Source organism: Archocentrus centrarchus, chromosome 4, assembly GCF_007364275.1.
Source record: "Archocentrus centrarchus isolate MPI-CPG fArcCen1 chromosome 4, fArcCen1, whole genome shotgun sequence".
NCBI lineage: Eukaryota > Metazoa > Chordata > Actinopteri > Cichliformes > Cichlidae > Archocentrus > Archocentrus centrarchus.
In genome coordinates this window covers 1838478-1861491 of record NC_044349.1, presented here as the reverse complement: position 1 = coordinate 1861491, position 23014 = coordinate 1838478, and the positions used below count along the sequence as shown (strand labels likewise).

Here is a 23014-nt window from a genome sequence, read left to right as displayed (position 1 = left end):
GTTTTCATTTGAGGCTGTGTCACCAGATGTGGAGGATTTTAACATTCAGTAAAACTGTAACGTGGAGTGAATGTAAAGTAAGAGTAACAATGTTTCCAGTGTAGTTAGGCAGACACACAGAACACTGTCATACACACTCATTGTGTTGCTGTCTCGTTTCTTTTCCCAGACATTGTTAGCTAGCGACTCCTTCACAGTGACACATCATAAAAGACAGGAAGTGATCAAGAAGTGATTTGTTGTCTGTGCTCAGCCATGAAAAGACAAGCGTTTCTATAATATCCTTATCTGACACAGTGACCCTTGTAGCATAGCACACACAAACACTATGAAATCTGATGATACTTTATATTTCCTTTCATTTGTCACTCTTCAGTGTACACTAGGCTAATCAGTAACTGTAACTATATTAACCAATATAAAATGCGTGTGCCAGAAAGTGTCATGGGCACATAGAGTAAACAGAGCCAACCGTATGGTTTCTGTGGTATTTGGTTTCCAGGATTGTACATAATTCCATCTGGTAACAACACTGAAGGAGATGAACTAACTCTGAACTAACTAGCTGGTAAACTGTGAGTTTGTTAGCTCAGCTCCTAACAGGACAGTAACTTTACAGCCCTCCTTTGCAGGGCAGGTTACTGCAAAATGAATGGCACGGCTGCGAGTAAATGATGGTGTGACGGGACCCTTATGCCTTCTCTCAGGTGTAATTAAGGCACCAGCTGCTTACACAAACATGTATCAGGTGACCGAGCTGTAATGGAGTTTGTTTTTATCCTAACTATTAAGAAAGATGCACAAATAAGGGAACAAAGATAATAATCGATATTTAAATTACTGTGTGGTCATCTGCTTAAAATTCTTAAGTTAATCGGGAACTGCTTAAGAAATGTAATTTTACTTATTTCTTATTTTGTGTTTCTTTGTGAATCCATAAAACTTTGTGCCCTTCTTGTTGTGCAGCATTTCTGTTCGTGCTGTCATGCTTCTCCCACACCATTTTCCTCCTTTTTCTTACTCTGGCTGCAGCATCTTTCTGTTCCTCCATCCTCCATCTCATCTGTCCTCTTCTTCCCCTGTGTTCATCTTCTCTCAACCTTCTCCTATATTGTCACTTCATTCTACTACTCACTTCTTGTCTTATCCCTTATCCTCTTCTCTAACCTCTCATCTTTTTTCCTCTCAGGGCATTCTTTCTCCCATCTTTTCATCCATCTCCTGACCTCCCCTTCCGTCTGTACTTTTTGCCTTATTCCCCATTCTCATTTCTTCAACCCCTGCCTCTTCCTGTCCCCCCCTCTCCCTCTTGTCTTGTCTCCCATGTCGTTCATGGATTATTAATCATCCTGTGGAGCTGGAATGCTGCTGTGACACTCAAGACCAGCTGCAGAAAGCTATTGACTTTAAATTTGGTTCAAAGAAACCACAAGGGATTTTTCAGTGGTTGCTGAACTCGGCCTCTCTTTTAAGTTTGGAGTATAGATTATTCTCAAACTTAGTGTGGATAGATCAGCTGCAAGAGAAGCAGAGAAGTAACAATATGCTTAAGTTAATGGAGTATACAAGAAGCAACTGGCTGAGGAAATGAGATATTAGGGACCAAAGAGCATGCCTTTGTAATGAGTTATGACTGCTGGCTATGGGTGATTGAAAATCCCATTTATTTGTGAACATATTGTAGTTCAACTATGACAAAGAGTGGGAAAAAAAATACAGCAGGATATTTTATTTTCTTCCTAACCTGACTGATGAACTGACATTAAAGAAACATCTCGGAAACACTGGACTCTTAAAAAATATTTTATGCTTTTATTTTTTTTAAAAATAGCTGTAGAATTGGAGTATTTACTTTTGTGTGTTTCTTGTTGAAACTGGAACCATAGATTTACAATCATGTGCTTTTTGTGTAAACACACTCCTGCTTCCATAGAAATGAAGAGGCTAATTAAAAATCTAATGCACTTGATTAATTGATCATCAGTAAGTGTGAGAACCTCTTTAAAGCAGACGTTTGGGCACTTTGCTCATCTAGAGCATTCGGAGGGGTCCGAGTGAATTCACCGCACGGCCAGACCGTGCAAAAAATAAAAACAAAATCAAACTGTACAGCTCAAACATGAGAGATCAAATGTTAATTTACATTTCAGTACATGAAATATAACATGACAAAGTACAGCTTGTTTGGTAGTGTTGCCTGGAGGAAGCCTCTACTCTCTCAAAGGAACATTACAGCACAGCTCAGGTTTGTGAACTTCTGAACAAACCACAAGACTCCTGGAATAATTTCCTTTTGACGGACATCCAGAGCGAGGATGTTTGGCAATAATTTACAGTGGCATGTTTGATGAAAAACAAACACAGCTTATCAACACAAATGCCTCGTACCAACTGTCAGTCACAGTGGTGGAAGTGTGGAAGAGTGATGACTTGTTCTTCAGATACAGGACCTGGACCAGAAGCCACTGACCACGAACTCCTCAGTAGACCAAAGTATTCTAGAGTCAAATGTGAGGCCATCTGTCCCGCTACCACAGCTTGGCTTTAGCCGGGTCATCAATGATAACAGCACAGCAGCAAATCTACACCATGACGGCTGAAAAAGAGAAGAACCAAGATACTCCAGTGACCCAGTCATAGACTAGACCTCAGTCTGATAACGAGAGCTGTGCATATACAGTATGAATGTCTGCAAAGTTCAGTGAACTGAAGCGATGTTGTAAAGAGGAGTGGACCAAAGTTCCTCCACAACAATGTGAGAGACTGATACAGATAATGATTACTTCAAGTTACTGCTGCTAAATGTGGTTCTATAATCTACTGAATCCTGTGGTGTATTTGGTTTTTCAGCATCCTGTGGACCTTTCCTGTTCACGTGACTGTAGGTGTTACAGTCACTGGTAGTGAATGGGTATATGGACAGCAGCCATCTAACAGTAATGCATACATTACAAATGTGAACACAAATCCTGCACCTTTGTTTGTTTGATCATAGCTCACTAATCAGCGGCTCTGGCTGAAGTACTTTAACAGCTCGTAAATGTATGTGGTGGTAAATCAGAACCATATAAATGGTAATTAGCTTGTTGAAGTCATGTGCAAATGTCATGACTACACTCTCACTTTTAGATTTCAGATTAACTCTGAATTTTGCCTGTTTATGCTGAGGAATTCACAATAATTATTAATTATACTGGATGCATGTCAGAGCTTTTCATTTTTATTCAGTACATGCACTGTGTGTACATGCTGCCATTTTATGATGCAATGGAAAAGAGATGTATTAGATTTAAGACTGAAACGTTTTCAAAATATTTTTTCTCATATTTTTAATTGCCTGTTTTATAAAATATCTGATTTCCATTGCTATATATATATGCAATTGCACTCTTTCTGCCTCTTAAACAATATGATTTCCATAAATTCTGTTGAGCCCTGTGTTAGGCTGGTGACCCGTCCGGCTGGGTGAGGTTTCACTCCCCCGTGACCCTGAATTAGATACGATGTTGAGAAATTTGATGGATCTCTTGTTGATTTGTTGTTTCCATGATTTCAAAAATGTGCACTTGATGTGGATCGAAACATCTGTATACCTACTGCTACGTAATTAGACATCGCTGATATGCTGCAGCTAGATTTTTCTTGACCAAGGGACAAATCAAATGCAGCCATTGTCTTTATTTTCAGTTTGTTACATACTGTAGAAGAATGAACCATTTGATGACTCTTTTATTGTTTAATGATGTCATGTCGCTGCACTCACTGAGACTTTTTTCTGTCAAATGGTAACCAGAAGGTATTGAATAAATATACCATATGTGCTATTTTTTTTCTTTCTTTCTTTTAAAGTAACATATACATCTGTCTGCTCCTCCTCTTCTTATCTGAGGTTGGGTAGCTTTGGCAGCAGCAGGGTATTCCAGATGTTGTGCTTCCCAGCAACATATTCCAGTCCTTCCTGGGGGATCCTGAGACTTTCCCAGGCCAGATGAGTTATATAATCTCTCCAATGTGCTCACAGGCTACCCTGGAGCCTCTTTCTGGCTGGGTGTGCCAGTAAGACCTCCAAGGGAAGACATCTAGGAGGCATCCGGAGATGCCTGAAACTCCTCAGCTGACTCTCTTTCATGCAGAGGAGCAGAGGCTCTACTCTAAGCTCCTTACCCTACGTCTAAGGCTGAGCCCAACCACCCTACAGAGGAAACCCGTTTCAGCTGCTTGCATCCACAGTCTAATTATTTCACTCACTTCCCAGAGCTCATGACCATAAGTGAGGATTAGAACGTAGCTGATAAATCAGAAGTTTAGCCTTCCTTCGCTCTCATTGCAGTGTTGTGGAACAACACATTTAAAGTGACCTTTTAGAGTTTGCAGGCTGTCCTTCTTTCCTAAATGAGAATCTCCTTTTTTTAGTTTACCCGAATTAGAAAACAATATGAATCTGAAAGTGATGATCGGATTTTTGCAGCAGTGGTTAATTGGAGGTGTACAGTAGTAGTAGTAGTAGCTATTTTAAGCCTTTCAGTGTTGCAGACAGTCATAATAGTCATCTACACCCAGCACCCAGGTGCTCTGAACTGAGCCTGCATGGACCTGACGTGAGGATAAGGACTGAATTTTATTCTCTTAATGAGCACAAAACAAAAGGAGATGGCTGAACGGTCCATACGGCTGAATGTTTTAGTCTGGAAGGACAAAAGGCCCAAAAAAGACACAATGGTGATGGGAATAGATATAACAGGTGCCCTGAAACACAGACGCACCTTTTCCCTGGACGGATGGGAGCCTGTGAAGGACAAACAGCATCTCTGGTAGTGATAAGAGTACAGCCAGGCTGATCAGACCCTGCTGCCCATAATGATCAACTGAATGTTGAAATAAGAAGCATGTGGTGCAGACAAATACTGTATGCTTCATCATGTGGCAGATTTCAGTGTTTTTATTCTCTCCATGTCATTTTTGTTTTGATGAATAGTATCCTGTGCAGGGGTAGCATAAGATAAATTATATTTCCGTCATATTGATATATCCTCTTCACAGTAAACAAAAAGACATTTGAACTGTCTTGAAATATCATCTGATGACAGTGAGTCTGTTTCAGATTGTGTCAGTAACCAATTAAATGCTGCATCTGTTAACAACAAACTGCCCCATTACGCCTTGTTGTAGCTGTACTGCGTATCCTGGACTATACTGAGTGTACAGTCTGTATTATACTCATAATCTCTCCTTTTATTTTTAGTTTATTAAACTGGGGTCAGGAAATGGGGAAACAACTTAAAACCAGTGTTTAATTTTTATTAGTTTTTTCTGAATTATTATTTTTATTTTACCTTTGTCTGTGATTCTATAGTCTGTCTCAATCTGTTCTGTCTATGCTTTAGTTTCTTTGTTGTCACTTCCTGTATTATTTTAGTAATAACTTGTGCGTGTCACTGGTTGCTTTGCTTCTTCTGTTTCCCTGCTTTGGTTGCTTCAACATCATTAGTTTCAGTTAATTCTGTCATTTGTCTGTTTTATATCCATCTGTTGTGTACCTCCCCTAGCCCTGAGCTTTTATTACCATTACCTGTTATTAGTTATTATTCGTTGCATTTTTTATTATTAGTCCAGCTCTGAACTTTCTCCTGAACCTTCAGAGTTGGCCAAACGTTACAGTTACAGTAAATGTACCCTAAATTTGGGGGGATGAAGGTCTAATAGCCACATTATTTTGTTTTTATTGTAGTATACCATTTAGAATAAACATGAAAAATGAAAACTAAATTAGCATTTTAAGAACAAAAATGTAAATTATTTCATGTCATCCAGAAATGTTATACATAAAATTTCAATAATTTAAAGTCCAAGGTTTTAACAAATGCAGTTGGTGTTATAACAAAAAAAACAAAACAATCATAACTCCTGAATGTTTTCAGTGTTAGCTTAGTAAATAATAGGGACTCCAAATTAGAACCTTGAGGGACTCCATGTATTATCCCCTTTGGTCACATTACAGGAATTTGGTGGAAAAAAATAATCTTCTCCCTACATAATCTTTTTAGGTAGGAAGTGTCAGAAAATGAATATCACAGTGCAATATATAATAACTACAGAGAGTGACAGAAGTGTGAGTGAAGGGTTTATATTGTCTCAGTAATGGCAGACAGTTTACTGCGGACTCTGTTTTTGCTGTAGCCTCTCAGGTTTCTGCTTCTGGTTTTTTTTCTTTTAGCTGGGTTGTCAAAAGACGCTGGAGGAAGTCTGACATCTTTGTTGGTTCAGCCCATCTCTGCCGTCCTTGCCAAGACACTGTTGTCCTCACCATCGACAGACCAGGAAGGCTCTTGTATTCCCCTAGCAATGCTTCCCAACACAGGTAAGCACACAACCTACAGGAAGGCAAAGCTGCTGATAGTGCTGATAATCATTTGTCAGTATTTTCAAAAGTATGATTTTTTTTTTTTATCAATAAAAACATAATAAAAATCTACCATAAGTCAAATTTTATGATATGCATGAATAGAGTAGTGCATGGAGCATACTGTATGATTGACAGATGCTGTGTTTGGATCAAATCAGGTGCTTTGATAAAGGAGATATTGTGCTTAAAGCAAGGCTATTGATTTATCAGTTCATCTCAGCTCCAGCGGTTTCCCAAATCCTCAGGATGCCCCTTGTGGGTTTAGGGTCGGTGTCTCTTGACTGGCAGTGTCTATCTTCTACCCACAACCGCCCTCTTAGAACAGTTAGTCTGCACCAATCAATGAAAGTCTTTACAATTTTATTGATAAAACACCAAATCACAGCACATTTCATCTCAGGACACTTAACGTAGAGACGACGACACTCGGGGTGACACTTTTCTGACACTGATGCTGAATACAAACACACTCATGGTGTTGTGTCAGATTTCTGTCATCCCATGTAGTGACTGACCTACTTCCAGAGCTGCAGTGCAGCTCGAAGGTCCCGTGGAAGCTTTTGACAGTACTGCTTGCTGCTGAGCTGTCATTACATTCCTCACAGATGGATAAGAAACTTTGTAAACGTTGTTTGAAGTGGAACAGTATAACCAGAATGTAAGAACACAGAAAGGAGAAAGAGACACATCAGGATATTCTTGTGATAGTCGTGGTGGATGTAAAAGGTTTCATTACTGTAGCTACATAATTGCTGCTGGTGCATCTGATGTTACTGGTATATTAGCCAAGCTTATACTCCTAGTCTGGACCTTGCAGTAGGGTAATACACAGAGAAACTCAGTAAATGCCTTTGTGGGGGTACTTGGCTACACTTTTAATATAAAATGGTCCTAGTCAGAACCAGGCTCCGGTTTGGAGACCGTTTGCTTCAGCTGATTGAGGTTAGAGAAAAGCTGAGCCAGAAACAGCAAACAGTATCACAAATATCAACCAGTGACTGCAGATGCAGAAGGTGACTCTATTTGTGTGAGCAGGTAAGTTCATTCTGAAGGAGTAAAACGTTCCATTAACACGTGTCAGACACGAGCAAGCAGTGGACAGCATATTATCTGTCCTACAGATGTCCTGCTGCAATCCAATTACAAGCTTTGCAGGGCTCCCTTTCAATCATTTTGAGTCCAGTACCAGGGCATGTCACAATGTGTCTATAATTACACTAAAGATGCCCCTCTTAGATTTGACTCAGACTAGAGCTGAAGCAATTCTTTGATTTACAAATTAGATGATCAAAAGGAAAATAATTAGCAAACAGCGTTAAACCAACAAGAAGCACTCGGAGTGCAAACTCTCTGGGCAGTATTGAAAGAAAGGCAGAAATGTAAAAGTGAGGTCAGAGGTCAAATGTTAGGTGATATTTGAACTCTTTGTGTGGTACTTTCTATATGTTAACAATACACACCACACTTATAAGAATCATAGTTTCTAAGTTATATGGCTTTTTGTCAATATTCAACCAATACATAAATAAATTGACCTTGAAGACCTTTTCAAAACTTTCCAAGCTATCGTGTTTACACACAGAAGGACACGCACACACGCAAACCTGCTCCTTGGTGGAGGTAATAAACACTAAAACCATGTTTACATGTTAAATCATCTCTTTAAGTCATCTTTAGTCCAAGTTTGAGCAATATCAGGATCTGCTGCTTTTCTCCATCATTTGACTGGATATCAGTCTGTGTTAATTAGAAGAAATGAGACATCCAGGTTACAGATCTGATTCAGAAATAAAACTTTATATTAGGAATATTAGGAAAATATTTATTAACCGCTGCATGTTTGTTACATGCCTGTGATCACCCACAGTGGGCGGGCAGGCGGGCGGCATGAAACGGCTGCTCAATAATACTCAGTGTACACTTAACCAAATTCATGAGTAGATAGCTTATGACCAAAGCAATGTTGGGATTGTACATGGGGTCAAAGGTCAAGGTCATATGGTTAAATCATTATTTTTGTTGTTTTCATGTCCACTATTTAGGAAATAGTTTGAAGGATTTTGATGGAAGCTTGCATGATTATCAAGACATGATGCAGAAAGGTCACATAATTACATATTACATCTTTTTTTTTTTCTTCATATGACAACAAGCAGCGTTACTACAGTGCGGTGCTCTTGTTCATTTATGCAATTTTACTAAACGCCCTCTTGTCATAGATGTAGGCCTATATTTTATTATAAGAAACCATTAAATAGAAAAGTTTAGAACATTGAAAAGACTGATAAAGTTACATAACCCAAGAAAATATCAAAATGTTAAGAAAATGTGTTTGAGTTGCTGCTTTTGTCGCACTCAAATGAATGACCTTCATCACCGCCTACCTGTGCTTCCATATCAGTCACAGTCCACAGTGACTCTTGGAGTTCATAACCTGGAATTTGCAGCACACTTTACCTGGTTAGCTCACAGATGTGACCCAAATCCCTCCTCTCCACTGCGGCTCCAAGGTCCTGTGGAAGTATTTAAAAAAGCAGCACGTACTCTTTAAATCCTCTATATATTTTTATATAATATGCTTTCATGGCCCTTTTCTAGATTTGTGATTTGCACACAAAGTCATGCTAGTAGAATCACAATGTGTATGATAAATTAATGCCATGCAAGCCAAAGTCAGATATATTCTAATGGAAGAATAATAGATGAGGGGCGGTGCTACCTAAAACCTAATTTCTAACTTACTCATCGGTGGAGCTCCAACTGATGACTGACAGCTTCTAAAAGGCCGGGAAGCATCAGAATCTCAGAGCCGGTTTTTAAAAAGGTAAATGAGTTGTTAATCTAATTACAGTAATCTGCTCAGTGTATTTTTGTACAGCAGTAACAAATGAGTTACAGTAAATGTGCTGTAGTAGAAAACATATTGAACCATATAAACATGAATCCACTTACTGTTGTACATGCTGAAGTAGGACATACTGTACAGACTGTGGTGCATTTGGACTGCGGTGTGACCGCGGAGTTTAGGAAGAACCAATAAAAAAGTTTGTCATCCTAAAGCTGCTGAGAACCCGACCGTCTCTGGCTGGGAACAAAGTGCCCTTCACGTAGTAATATTATACTGATTTAGATTATTCATCCACAATCGTATGGCCAAAATAAATAACCGTGGCATGTATGGAGTCTACCTGTGACATTACCAGGCCTGATCTAAAGTGAAATAACAAGGAAATAAAACAATGAGTTATTGATGTTATTAAAAACTACAAATTTTCCAAATTTGATGAAACGGAAAGTGCAACAATGTTGCATCCATTTTAATCGTTGTGTTATTAGGGAGGATCTTATTTAATACTGGTGTGTAAGCAGCTACATCTCTAATAATTAACATCAATGACTTGAAAAGTCCAAGTAAAGACAGTCCACTGACAGTTCTGTACCACCATTTTTATGTATTTGAATATTTATTTTAGGTTTTTAATATTATTGCCCTGATTTATCCCTATACAGTAAAAAAGAAAAAATAAGCTGTTTTAGTGAAGACAGCAGAATATGAGTGTTTTCTACTATTGTTGGAGGAGCTGTAGCAGCAAGAAGGGCTCAGTGTGGCTTGTAAAGTACTTCAAGCGGTTGAACTGACACAAACGTGCAAATAAAGGCAATCCATTGACTTTACAGTGATACTGATATATATATACATATATATATATATATATATATATATATATATATATATAGGATTTGTTTTCATCATTTATAAGACTAATTTGTACAGGAACGTGTAACCTCTGCTCAGCTGAGAGGGGGGGGTGTCTTTCTTTTTAAATATATAAAAAAAAAAAAACATGTATTATCTGACCTTTATTTTAAGATGGGGACTGCAGCACTGCCCCCTATCGTTGCGGCACGGTACTTTCTGCCTCACTGTGTATTTTCACCTTGCATTTATGACCGATTACAAGAGACAGCAATGGGCATGTGCCAACCGCCTGCTTCATTTGTTGTATGTGACACAGCACAGCGCCACCAGAGGTGTGTATGTATATATACACACAAAGTTTTTAAAAAAAGGGTCCCATTATATCGCGGTTCACTTATTGCAGCTTCACTGTATCGCAGATTTAAAAAAAAATATTACTAATTCTGTTCCGCGGAGCTTTCACTATTTACTGGATTTTGCGGTATAATTGGTATTTCTGTAACACACTAAGAGGAAGAGATCAGTTACGCCTATGCCAATAATCGAAATAGAAGTTACAGCCGAGGGCGAAGATACTGCACCACCTTCATCGCCATCAGTACTGCTCAGCTACATAATTCATCATCTTCATCATTCAAGTTGTATTAAGAGAGTAGGAAAGGTTTATATTAGTGTGGGAAGGGTTTATAAAGCCTTAAAATATATATAAATAATAAAATAAATATAACGCCGCTACTTTGCGGATTTTCACCTATCGCGGTGGTCTCTGGAACGTAACCCCCGGTGATAGGTGAGGGATCACTCTGTGTGTGTGGGGCTTTTACTCAGGACTGCTGTGCAGTTACCTGCTGATACTGAACATTTCTTAAATGATTACACTGAGTGTGCTCAGACCTTACCCTGGAGCTTATCATTTTAATTGAATGATGTTTTCCTGGGTCTATCCTAACTGAAGCATGATGTATTATTACTTTGTTCTTTGTACTAATGGGGATTATCAGACAATATATTTTTCCCTTTAAATTGAAGAATATGTTGACAAGTTCTATGAAAGGCAGTAAAACTAATTTGCAGTGGCAATGGTAGTAACCTGGAATTTATTTTTAAATGCCTCTTCATTGTTTGAGTGCTGCTTCAGTGGCTTTTCAGCTTTTCTAACTCACAAAGTAATAGCTCTTCAACTTTAATCAAAAGTGTGCAGCTAGTGAGTTTGAAGAGAGTGGTGAGCTTGCAGATAAAGGATGACAAGAAGAACAGAAGTAACTCCATATGTTGGAAGTTGTCGTATTCACCACCGGGCTGAGTTCTGTAGATTCTTTACTTCATTAATTTCAGTACAATATTTTTAAAAAAAGGCTGCCCAAAACATTTGCATCCATGTTTACACTTGCTCTCTTATCTTTTATCGTCTCCCTTTTATTGCAGTTTTATGCCGTCCTTCCTCTTTAATTACTTCAACTATTTTCATTGCTGCAAAGTTTTGATTGCTGTGAAATGTGACTTGGTTCTTGGTTCCATCTCTTAGCCAGGTCATCATCAGTGACCCAGCAAACATGTCGCCTTAGAGCCCATGTGCGGCCACTGGGCAGACCCACATGGCACAGTGGGCTGCCCACCAGTGTGCACCGTAGGGCAGTTCACACATAGCGTGTGCTGACTGTGGACTGCCCACTTTAAGCAGAGAGAGGCCCACAGCGGGGCTCATTGTAGGTCTGTACTGTATCCATTTCACACCAGTGCCGGGGGCCACAGTGGGCTGTCCCGTGGGGTGTTATCGCCACCTACTGGGATGGAGAGTGGACCAGAATTTGCTCAAAGAGGGAAAAAAAAAAGCTACTCGCTTATTCACCAGTAGTTGCCACAGCACGTAGCACCACATATTTGATTTGGCAGATTTTTACACTCGATGTCCTTCCTGGCACATTCCCATAGGGATTTGTGTTTCTTCCCAAGTGGCCGGCCCACTGTGGGGTGCCGATAGAGTTCCCTCTGGGGGGGCACAAAAGGGCAATACTTGCTATGGGTCCCCCGTGGGCTAGTTTACATGGGCTCCATATGGGTTTTCTGGGGGATTGTCCACAGAAAACCCATAATTGGGCCCCAAAGGGCAGGACTGCTCTGGGCGCTATGTGGGCACACTTGCTTGGGGCCTGCATGGGATAAGTGCTGCTTTGCCCTGCCCACACAGCCCCAAAGTTTATTCACACCTGCCCTCTGTGGAACTGCACAGCCATGTTTGCTGGAGAGATACTGATGTTATTTAACCTACTGTGAATGCATTTAGAGCAGAGATGCAAGGGCAAGGTCCAAGAGCCATTCAAACCTATGTTCCACACAAACTGTGGATGGAGTGATAAGAGATCATTTCTTATAACTAAGGTTTCCACTTTCCTCCTCAGAGGCAGAGAAAGGCAAGGAACATCCAAGTAATCTCTCTGTTTGAAAGAAGGCTTGTGTCTTTTTATACAATCTTCATAAAAAAGTAATATTTAAAAAAAAAGAAAAAAAAAAACAAGATGGAAATAAAAGCAGGAAGAGGGAGATTAATTTCCATTTGCCTGAAAGAGAAGAATAGATAACAAGATATTTTCCTGCTGTGCTCTTGTTATCTATTTTTATTCAAAGAGTGCTGGTGCAAAAAAAAAAAAAAACTAAAGGAACTCTTCGACTACACATCGATTTCAATGGGGGAAAAAATCAGGCTGATATCCACACTGATATGGACTGGGTAATATGTTAGAAAGGAAAGGATGTCACATCATTTGATGGAAATGAAAATGATAACATACAGAGGGTGGAATTTAAAGACACCAAAAATCAAAGTGCAAAAATTATGCAGCAGGCTTGTCTATTTGGCCAAAATTTAATTGCAGGAATTCACAATGGTACTCAGTAGTCTGAGTGCCCCCCCCCCCCCCCCCCCCCCCCCCCCCCCCCCCCCCCCCTTGCTTGTATGCATTACTGACAACGGGTCCCTAATGAGATCATGGATGGTGTCCTGGAGGATCTTCTCCCAGATCTGGATCAGGGCACCACTGAAACCTGGCAGCGTCCCGAGGTGTTCTATTTGATTTAGATCAGGTGAGCATTGAGGCCATGCAGTCGATGCTATCACTTCCTTCATCCTGAAGGAATATTCTGCATACTCTCGCCACACAAGGCCCAGGGCATCAGGGTACCGTTGCCTCTAGAGGTCTGTGTGTCCCTCCATGGATATGCCTCCTCAGACCATCACTGACCCACCACCAAACTGGTCATGCTGAACGATGTTACAGGCAGCATAATGTTCTCCACGGCTTCTCCAGATCGTTTCACATCTGTCACATGTGCTCAGGGTGAACCTGCTCTCATCTGTGAAAAGCACAGGGTGCCAGTAGTGGACCTGCCCGTTCTGGTATTCTGTGGCAGTGAGCACAGCACCCACAAGAGGAAGTTGGGCCTTCGGGCCACCCTCATGTCTGTTTGTGATCGTTTGTTCAGAGACATTCACACCAGTGGCTGCTGGAGGTAATTTTGTAACTCTGGCAATGCTCATCCTGTTCCTCCTTGCTCAAAGGGCCAGATACCATTGCTGTTGATGGGTTAAGGACCTTCTACGGCCCTGTCCAGCTCTCCTAGAGTACCTGCCTGTCTCCTAGAATCTCCTCCATGCTCTGAGAGACTCTGCTGGGAAACAGAGCAAACCTTCTGGCAATGGCACATATTGATGTGCCATCCTGGAGGAGCTGGACTACCTGTGCAGCCTCTGTAGGGTCCAGGTACGGCCTCATGCTATCAGCAGTGACACTGACCCTAGCCAAATGCAGAACTAGTGGAAACCAGTCAGAAAAGATCAGGAGGAAAAAATTTGAGTGGCCTCCACCTGTAAAACCATTCCTGTGTGGGGGGGTGTCTCGTTCTTGTTCAGTTCAGTTCAATTCGATTTTATTTGTATAGCCCAACTCAAACAGTCGCCTCAAGGCGCTTTGTATTGTGGGTAAAGACCCTACAATAATACAAAGAAAACCCAACAGTTAAAACGACCCCCTATGAGCAGCACTTGGCAACAGTGGGAAGGAAAAACTCCCTTTAACAGGAAGAAACCTCCATCAGAACCAGGCTCAGGGAGGGGGGGGTCATCTGCTGTGAGGGGGGAGAGACAGAGATTAATAATAACTAATGACTAAATGCAGAGTGGAGTATAAACAGAGTAAAAAGAGGTGAATGAAAAGAAACACTCAGTGCATCATGGGAACCCCCCAGCAGACTAGGCCTATAGCAGCATAACTAATGGAGGGTTCAGGGTCACCTGATCCAGCCCTAACTATAAGCTTGATCATAAAGGAAAGCTTTAAGCCTAATCTTAAAAATAGAGAGGGTGTCTGTCTCCTGAATCCAAACTGGAAGCTGGTTCCACAGAAGAGGGGCCTGAAAGCTGAAGGCTCTGCCTCCCATTCTACTCTTAAGTATCCTAGGAACCACAAGTAAGCCAGCAGTCTGAGAGTGAAGTGCTCTGTTGGGGTGATATGGTACTATGAGGTCTTTGAGATAAGATGGGGTCTGATTATTCAAGACCTTGTATTTGAGGAGAAGGATTTTAAATTCTATTCTAGATTTAACAGGGAGCCAATGAAGAGAAGCCAATATGGGAGAAATCTGCTCTCTCTTTCTAGTCCCTGTCAGTACTCTAGCTGCAGCATTTTGGATCAGCTGAAGGCTTTTCAGGGAGCTTTTAGGACAGCCTGATAATAATGAATTACAATAGTCCAGCCTAGAAGTAATAAATGCATGAATTAGCTTTTCAGCATCACTCTGAGAAAGGATGTTTCTAATTTTAGAAATATTGCACAAATGCAAAAAAGCGGTCCTACATATTTGTTTAATATGTGCATTGAAGGACATATCCTGGTCAAAAATGACTCCTTGGCCTGGATATCCACTGGCTGCAATGGAAGCCCTGAAAAAAAAATACTAACCTCACTATCTTTTTTAAAAATAATATTTTGTTTTCTCCGTGGGTGTTTTGCTGGGTTTTATGACTTGTGCAACTCTTCAGCCAACTTTAGTTTTGCTTTTTATTTTGGGCCATCAAACTAGTAAGTTCACAATAAAAGATTTTTTTTGTTATCACCATCTCCCTGCAGAGCGTTTGGATCCCCACTGAACTGAACCTGAGACACGATTAAAAACCTCATACAGTTTCCCCTTTGGTCACACAAATGATCAGTTATTTCTCAGATGCAGAGTCTTCTTGTCAGGAAGTTGAAACACAGGTCGCATGTTGTTGTTGGTGGGGGCTTTTCTTGTGTGTGTGTGTGTGGGGGGGGTATTAGATGAGATACTAAGGATTTTCTGGTGAGTTTCAAACAGTCTAATCATAGCCAGTGAATCAGCAACAGTTTCCTGTGTCTCCATAAAAATCCATTTTAAAAAAGCTCTTCAGTTTCTCTCATTCTGTGTGTGCCATTGTGTTTTTTTAGCATCTCCACTGCCACACAAGCAGGACTGTGGATGTTTGTGTGTCTCTTTGTGTATCCGAGAGTGCATGTAAAATGAAATGGATACAGTATAAAGGGATAATTCCTTCTCTCCTGCTTCTGAAAGTTTAAATCCCCTTTATCGCAGCATCTTCACTGCAGGCCCCTACCACATCACCACCTTCATCTCCCTCACTCTCTCAGCCCGAGCCCTCTGCCTCTCACTCGAGTCTCCACTCAGTCGTCAGCTCTTGTTGTCCACGTTTCCCCTATTGAACGTTTGTATGGTCTGTCTATTTCCATTTATTTCCCAATAAATCCAAGCAGCTGGCCACTGAATGGAACACTGCATTCTGCCCTTTTCCAATGTTGCACAGACAACCGTCACACACAGTTCATCACGTTTATGCACCCATGTGGCCCGACGGAGTGATGCACCCCCAAAAACCAGTGGCCAAAGACATGAGCAGTATTGACTGAGTGATTGGGTATGTGTGTATCAGACTCACTGTGTTGTTTTTCAGTTTTAACCTTGGGGGGTTTGGAAAATTTCGGTTTTGAGTGTCTTTACCACGAGTCTTGGTTTGTAGATATTTTGGTTCAGTTGTTTTTAGGTCTCTGCTGGGGCAAATCAGTGGATGCTTTTTGTGTAGCAAATGCTGTCAGATGCTGTTCCAGCTCTGGCAGGGGTACTGTTGGTTTTAGAGTGGACATTTTGAATGTGTGTGAGTGTTTGTGTGTGCGTGTTTGTCCCTGCTCTTAAAAGAGAGACATTTTCAAAGAGCCATCTTATTGTAGAGCCAGTGGTTTTGCAAGGTAGGCTTCTTTTTAAAGTGTTTCCATTACTTCAGATGAGGCTGAAAGAGGGAGCGAGTCAAAAGGGAAGACAAAGGGAGAAAGCGAGAGAGATGTAATCTGTCTCCAATCGATTGGCTGCACCTCTGACCACTCTTGGGATCCGACTATCATTTGTTTCCATCTGTCTGCCTCCTTTCATTTTTTTCTTTCTTTTTAATTCTTTTTCTCCTTATTTTCTCTTTTAATTCCCATTCAATTAAGGCTGCCTGTATTGGCTGGCCATTGGTTAATTGCTTTGGGGCCCTCCGCCGCGATCACCAGACCTTAACAAGATGATGTGGTTGACCTCACAGTACTCTTAGCAATGCATGTGTGCATGAAATTGTGCATGTAATATTTTTTCCATGTGTGTGCATATTTACAGTGGTGTCCAGCTAGATCTGTGTAAAGCTCTGGCTTTTACTACATTTAATGTTAATCAGTATCATCTGCTTGCTGTGCAACATGCAAGCCCGCCAGTTATAGCACTTTATATTCTTGTGCTGCTATAAAAATATTCATCAATGCAACCTTTAACGTATCAGATCAGAAACATTTTTAACACCATATTAATTGTTTCATCTGCCAGACACCATTTTGTTTTACAGTGATAAAATTACCATTTTGGTAGTTAATGTGCTTGCAAGAAAACATTCCTGACACCCACAGTATGCAAGAATATCTGAATGTCTTCTTTCAGTTTTTAGCTTATTGATCTTTTTTATTGAGAATATATTTATGAAATTTCCGATTTAAAATCTTTCTGTCTTCTACATCATTTTTTCGGTTATTTGTTGGAATCCTGAGTATTTTACTGCACGTCTACTTGCATATGTTAATAAATACGTTATTGAATACCTTGTGCTTTTCTGTGGTCACGCATTTGTATGTGTGGGTGTGTGTGTCTGATAGTTGTCACTTCCCCATGCCTTGTGCCCTTTTAAGATTGATTAATTCACTGAGCACACCCTGTCCAAACCAGGCCCCGGGGCTTTGGCGCCAACTCTTATCTGAGTGGTCTGTCTGTTGACCAGACAATTACCAAGCTAGTCCATCACTATCTCTAAGGCATGTTGCAAACCCCAGTTTACCCTGGCAAGGCTGATTAATTGTACACACACATTTACACTCTTAAATGCCAGCAAATACACACTTTCACACACTTTCCTGCTGCATTCAACTTCAGCATGATGCATGTTCATACTTCTTATTGGACTTGAAGTCAGAAGCTTTGCAAGGCCAGAGTATGCATCGAATTAGGTGATGGAACGACTGCAGATACTGGCAAAGATGTGACAGTGACTCTCAACCTTCTCCTGACACATCATAACCCAGCAGGTACACTTTTGATTGGCTTTTCTTGCTCATATACAGCTTTTTTTTTTCTTTTTAAATTTGTGGCTAAATGCTTTTACTTCATGTGATCTATTCATTAGATATTTCACAGAAAAAAATATCCTTATTTGAAATAAAAACAAAACAAGAAGTAGACATGAGTGTCTGTGATATTGGACGGTCTGACTCGCAGTTTGTTTCCATCTTGATCCCAAAAGCTTTAGATGGAGTTGAGGTTGGGAGACTGTGTTGGAGGATTTGGTTTTGTGTGTGTGTGTCACGATAAAACTGAAACAGATTTAAAATCACTAAAATATTTTCTACTAATTGTCAGGATTGGGATGGATCCAAAAGTCCAAAAGTGTGTTCACCATATTTTGAATATGTTTAAAGTACATGGCTGACAGAGGTGGCAAAAGTACAGACATTATTTACTCAAGTAGAAATACAGATACTTAAAATACTGATTCAGCTTTTTTTTCTCAAGTGCAGGTGAAAGAGTACCAGCTCTGAAATGTACTCAGAGTAAGAAGCAGCTCTCTGAAGGACGATTCTACCAGGTTTTTTTTTTTTTTTTTGCAAAGCTAACTGAATCTATATATCAATATAATAATAAAATAATGTTAGTACATGGGGATACAAATGTTATTTGTAAACAGAAAAATTAGTAGAGACAGTTGATTCTGCAGGTGGGGGAGCCCTCCGATTGGTTGTAATGATCAGCGTGGGAAAAATAATCAATAATTTCTGTTGAAAGCTCCAGTAGATTTTCTTTGTGTGCAGGCTGTGATCAGCTGACCTGCTGCTGCTGCTCTGTGTGGATTTACACAGCTGAATTCAGCCAGATGTAAGCAGATGTTTCATGAGCTGTCTCGGCTGATTTCCATCCCCTGCTGTATACATGCTGTCATTACACTGACAGTATACAGTTGGCATCAAGGTGGAGTGAATGAATTCAAACTAATCTCTGCTGCACTGACGTAACCTGTAACTCTGACCATGAACAGCACAGCCGCTCTGCACACAGAGCTTTACTGTAAACTCACCACAGTACTGCAAACCAACCTGTTTATCCTGCACGAGTACTTTATGCAACCTTTAATAACCCAAAGTTAGTGACCTCAGGTTGTTTTCCAGCACATTTCACAGGATGAAAAAACACAAGTACACAGATCCAGATTTAAAAAAAAAAAAAAAGATAACATTATCTGTAAGCTTTAAATTTCCAGTCCTTATATTTAAACCTACTCTCTCTCCTTCCTCTTTCTCCATCTCTGAGTGAACTTCTCTCACTCTTTTCTCTCCCTGTAAATACAGCGGCTCTGCTTTTAGCTAGCAGACACACTGTGTGACAAACTGTACAAAAACTGTTTGATATTTGTTGAGCTGAACAATTAAAGAACCCGAAAATATCAACATTCAAAAGGAGCGTTCTCCTTTGAAGTCCACAGCAACATACTAAACTAAGCAGTCTACCTTCCTGACTTATATAAGTTAATATAAGCAATGCAATTGCAAAATTAAATGTTTTACAACCTAATATTCAAAAAACCCAAAGCATATAAGTTGTTACATATATGCAGTGTTTCCTTTTCATGCAACACACAGTACAAATATTATAACTCTGCACTTTTTATTTTGCCTTTATTGTTATTCTTTATTTCTTTTATTGCCTGAAAGCTAAGTTCCTGCTACTCTCTGTGATACCCTCTTTAAGACTAGACTTGGTTATATTGTGTGATTATATAACAGACCCTCGTTACATAGTAGGAAAGGTGTTAGATCCTGTTACAATGCAAGACAATATTTTGAAACCCTGAATGATGATGATGATGATGATGCAGTTTGTTTTTCCTGTGTTGTTTTGTGGTTCTTTGTTTGTTGTTGTCCTTAAAACTTAATTTTAGTTGTTCTTTAATAACAATTCAGAGATTTCATACATATAAACATAGATCTGGGTATTCAAGACTTTATTATTGCAATACTACTATAAAATGAGGACCAGGCTGTACAAGCAAGATGCTGCCTTCGTCCTCCCCCTCTCCCACACACACACAAACGCACTGACACCACACACATTCATCTTGCAGCTATTAATGGTGTAAAGATGCATTTGATGAAAAATGTGTTTTAACAAAGTCAGAGGTGTTCTCTGTCTCGTCATTTTCTAACATGCGTACGATTCTTTCTTTCTCGCTCCGTCTGTTTTATTCTCTCCCAGACGGTACAAATACCAATAGTGTACCAAATTTCCATGGAAATTATATTGCAAAGCCGCAGAGGGAGAGGCGAGTGAAGCAGAGCAACTTAAAATGGCTTTATAGAAAGGACTCCCAGGCCCTTTAATTACACTGCTATTGATTGCTATGTGCAGGTTTCCCGCATTCATTTACTGCTTTTTCCTCTCAACTACACATTTAATACTCAGCAGAGGATGGCACCAAGATGCTTCTGGATTTAGACTCTATGATTATATATCATATCTTTTCATTATATAGTTTATGAATAGAATGTGTGGGTGAAAAAAATTATATTCCAAATGTGATTTATTGTAAAACTTATTGCCTTAATAATGATGTTTAAATTCCTATGGGAATTCTATGTGATGTTAAGTATAAATTTGTCTATAAATCCATCCAGTAGCCAGAGATACTAAAAATATAAGTGTCACAGTGATGGTAAAGAAACCACTACTAGTAATTTCTGACTAGTGCAAAGTGGTGGACTGACTGAATGTGGCCATGGCACCGTGGTGCTGTACGGGGGCAGGTCTGACACCCATTCTCATTACAGCTAATGCTGCCATTTAAAGGTGTTTAACGAGGCTGAGATGCACCGGCCTCAGCAGAGAAATGCTCCTGTTTGAAGGGTTACAGAAGTCGGCCTCAGTAAGCTGAAGGAGGGGTTGTGGTCTTGTCACAGAAACTTTGTTTTTGCATTTAGTTTCATTTCTCTAACTTGACCGTATGGGTGAGTTTAGCTGCCAAAATGATTGTGTCCTGCAGTTAGTTTTGCCTGTTGCCAGCCTTAGCCATGAGTGACACCAGATTACACAGAGTGTGTAATCCTACCTGCTGAGAAGGCTGAGGTCTTTTGGAGTGCAGGGGACACTCCTGAAGACCTTCTATGACTCTGTGGTGGCATCAGCCATCTTCTATGCAGCAGTATGTTGGAGCAGCAGCTTGTCTACAGCTGAGAGGAAGAGGATAGACAAGCTCATCAGGAAAGCCAGCTCTGTCCTAGGATGTCCTCTCGACTCAGTGCAGGTGGTGGGAGACAGAAGGACTCTGACCAAAATAACATCACTGATGGACAAGGTCTCCCATCCCATGCATGAAACTGTTGCTGAGCTGGAGAGCTCCTTCAGTGACAGACTGCTGCATCCTAAATGCACAAAGGAGCGTTACCGCAGATCCTTCCTCCCAGCAGCTGTAAGACTTTATAACCATCACTGCTCCCAACAAAAACCACAATAGCCTACACAATGTAGGATAATATATAATATACTGTAAATAGTCCGGCACATCATGCACATTGTATATAGTGTTATTATTATTAGTAGTATTAAGGTTAATATTGTTTGTTGATTTTATATATATTCTTTTCTTAATAGTGTGAATTATTATATCTTTATTTATATTTATAATAACTGCGGCTGCTGTTACACCCAAATTTCCCCTCTGTGGGACAATAAAGGCTGTTTCTTCTTCTTCTTCTTCTTCTTAAAGGGTCCTGAACAAGCTCGTTATGAGTTATGGGTGTGATCTGGTGATACATGTTCCTATCCTGTTCCTGACTTTTGATTAAAAACTTAATTATTTCTCCTTTTTTTAAACGAGCACAAAGAAACTAGTTACGGTTGGTTTTTGAGCCCTGTGGGTGGTGTTGGTAATGTTTCCAGGCTAGCTTTGTCCATCTGCCTCAGTCGCTAAGCTAAGCTAGGCTTAAGTGTTGTATTTTAAGTAGAGAGATGGCATTGCTAATCATCTTGACAAACTTCAAATGCTAAACAGTTACATGTGTGGTTTTAGAAGGAAAAGACATGACCTACATGTCTTTGTAGTTTTCATGATTCTTTAACCAGACTGAGGTTAAATACAGTTTTTTTGGGTATTACAGTATTTCAGAAACTAAAAGTATACACAGAAGTGCCGCGCCTTGGTTTAAGCCCAGAACTCCTTTGCACTCAGGCAGCACTGAGGCATGCTGCCCTTTATTCTGCCACGCTCCTCCTTATGAGGCAATACATGAAATCCTCCAGGATAAAATGGCACTAAATAACTTAGCTCTGTTGGTGACGTCACAATTTATTTGAGTTTTATACGTGTTGAAATCAGGACACAGTCTCTGGGAAAAAGGGCATTTCCATTTCATTTAGCCTGTGGGAGTCAAACACGCACTATTGTCCCTTTAAATATTTTCATCAACTCTCAAAACTTAACTTAGAGTCACCTCTTACCTGTAGAAGCAGCCGTATCTGTAAACCCATTCATCATGAAGGGGAATTACTCTATGACAAATCTCTCTCCCCACTCTCTGTGCGTTTGCAGATTGAATACACAAACGGGCCACATGTTCCATCCCTCCTCTTTAGCCATAGTCATTTGTGCCAATGTCAAAAGTGATAAATGGGTTATGTGGCGCCTATGAGAGAAAGCAGTGAATTTTTATAATGTATTAAACAGAAGTGAGAGGGCAAACAGACAGGCGGGTGGAGGACAGGAGCGAAGCTGGAAAAGTGGGCTGTCATGCTGTAGTGCTGTAGGCAGGGGACCTCTGTCACACACAGTTTGAGCCCCAGCTCACATCTTTACTGGCACTTCGTCTGTATTTCCCTCAGATATCCAGCCATCAGCCCCCCCAAGAGCTCACAGCCGTCCAGCAAGGCAGCCGAGCTGGCAGACACAATATCCAGTGACTGCTCTGTCAAATGCATCATATGGCCCTCTGTGTGTGCTTTTAAGTGTGGTCTTTTTCTGTCTTTATGAGAGCCAGTTGGACTTTTAGACCATCACACGAAAGTTTTCTATCTAAGGTCATTTTATGGTTCACATTTTTATTTCAGTCTGTTGATGAAGCTGTAAATGCAGTTATAATAATAATAATAGTAGTAGTAGTAGCAGCAGACTTCAATCTAACCCCTGTTATATATCCCTTCTTTTAATTGGAAATTGGAGATGCCAATTTGCTGTTGAAGGATTTTTGGTCATGTTGCAGTGCCCTGTAAAATATCAGATATCAGATGGATATCTTTACTGATATGCACTGAAAAATTATTGACCT

General features: G+C 40.3%; 1 protein-coding gene across 1 annotated transcript in view; it reads left to right on the top strand.

Moving 5' to 3' along the window:
* naaladl2 (N-acetylated alpha-linked acidic dipeptidase like 2) overlaps positions 1-23014 on the top strand; it is a 411382-nt gene that overhangs the window by 225178 nt on the left and 163190 nt on the right. Inside the window, exon 9 of the mRNA XM_030727141.1 lies at positions 6215-6358. Coding sequence (XP_030583001.1) covers positions 6215-6358 — 144 coding nt within the window. The remainder of the gene's footprint in view (positions 1-6214; positions 6359-23014) is intronic.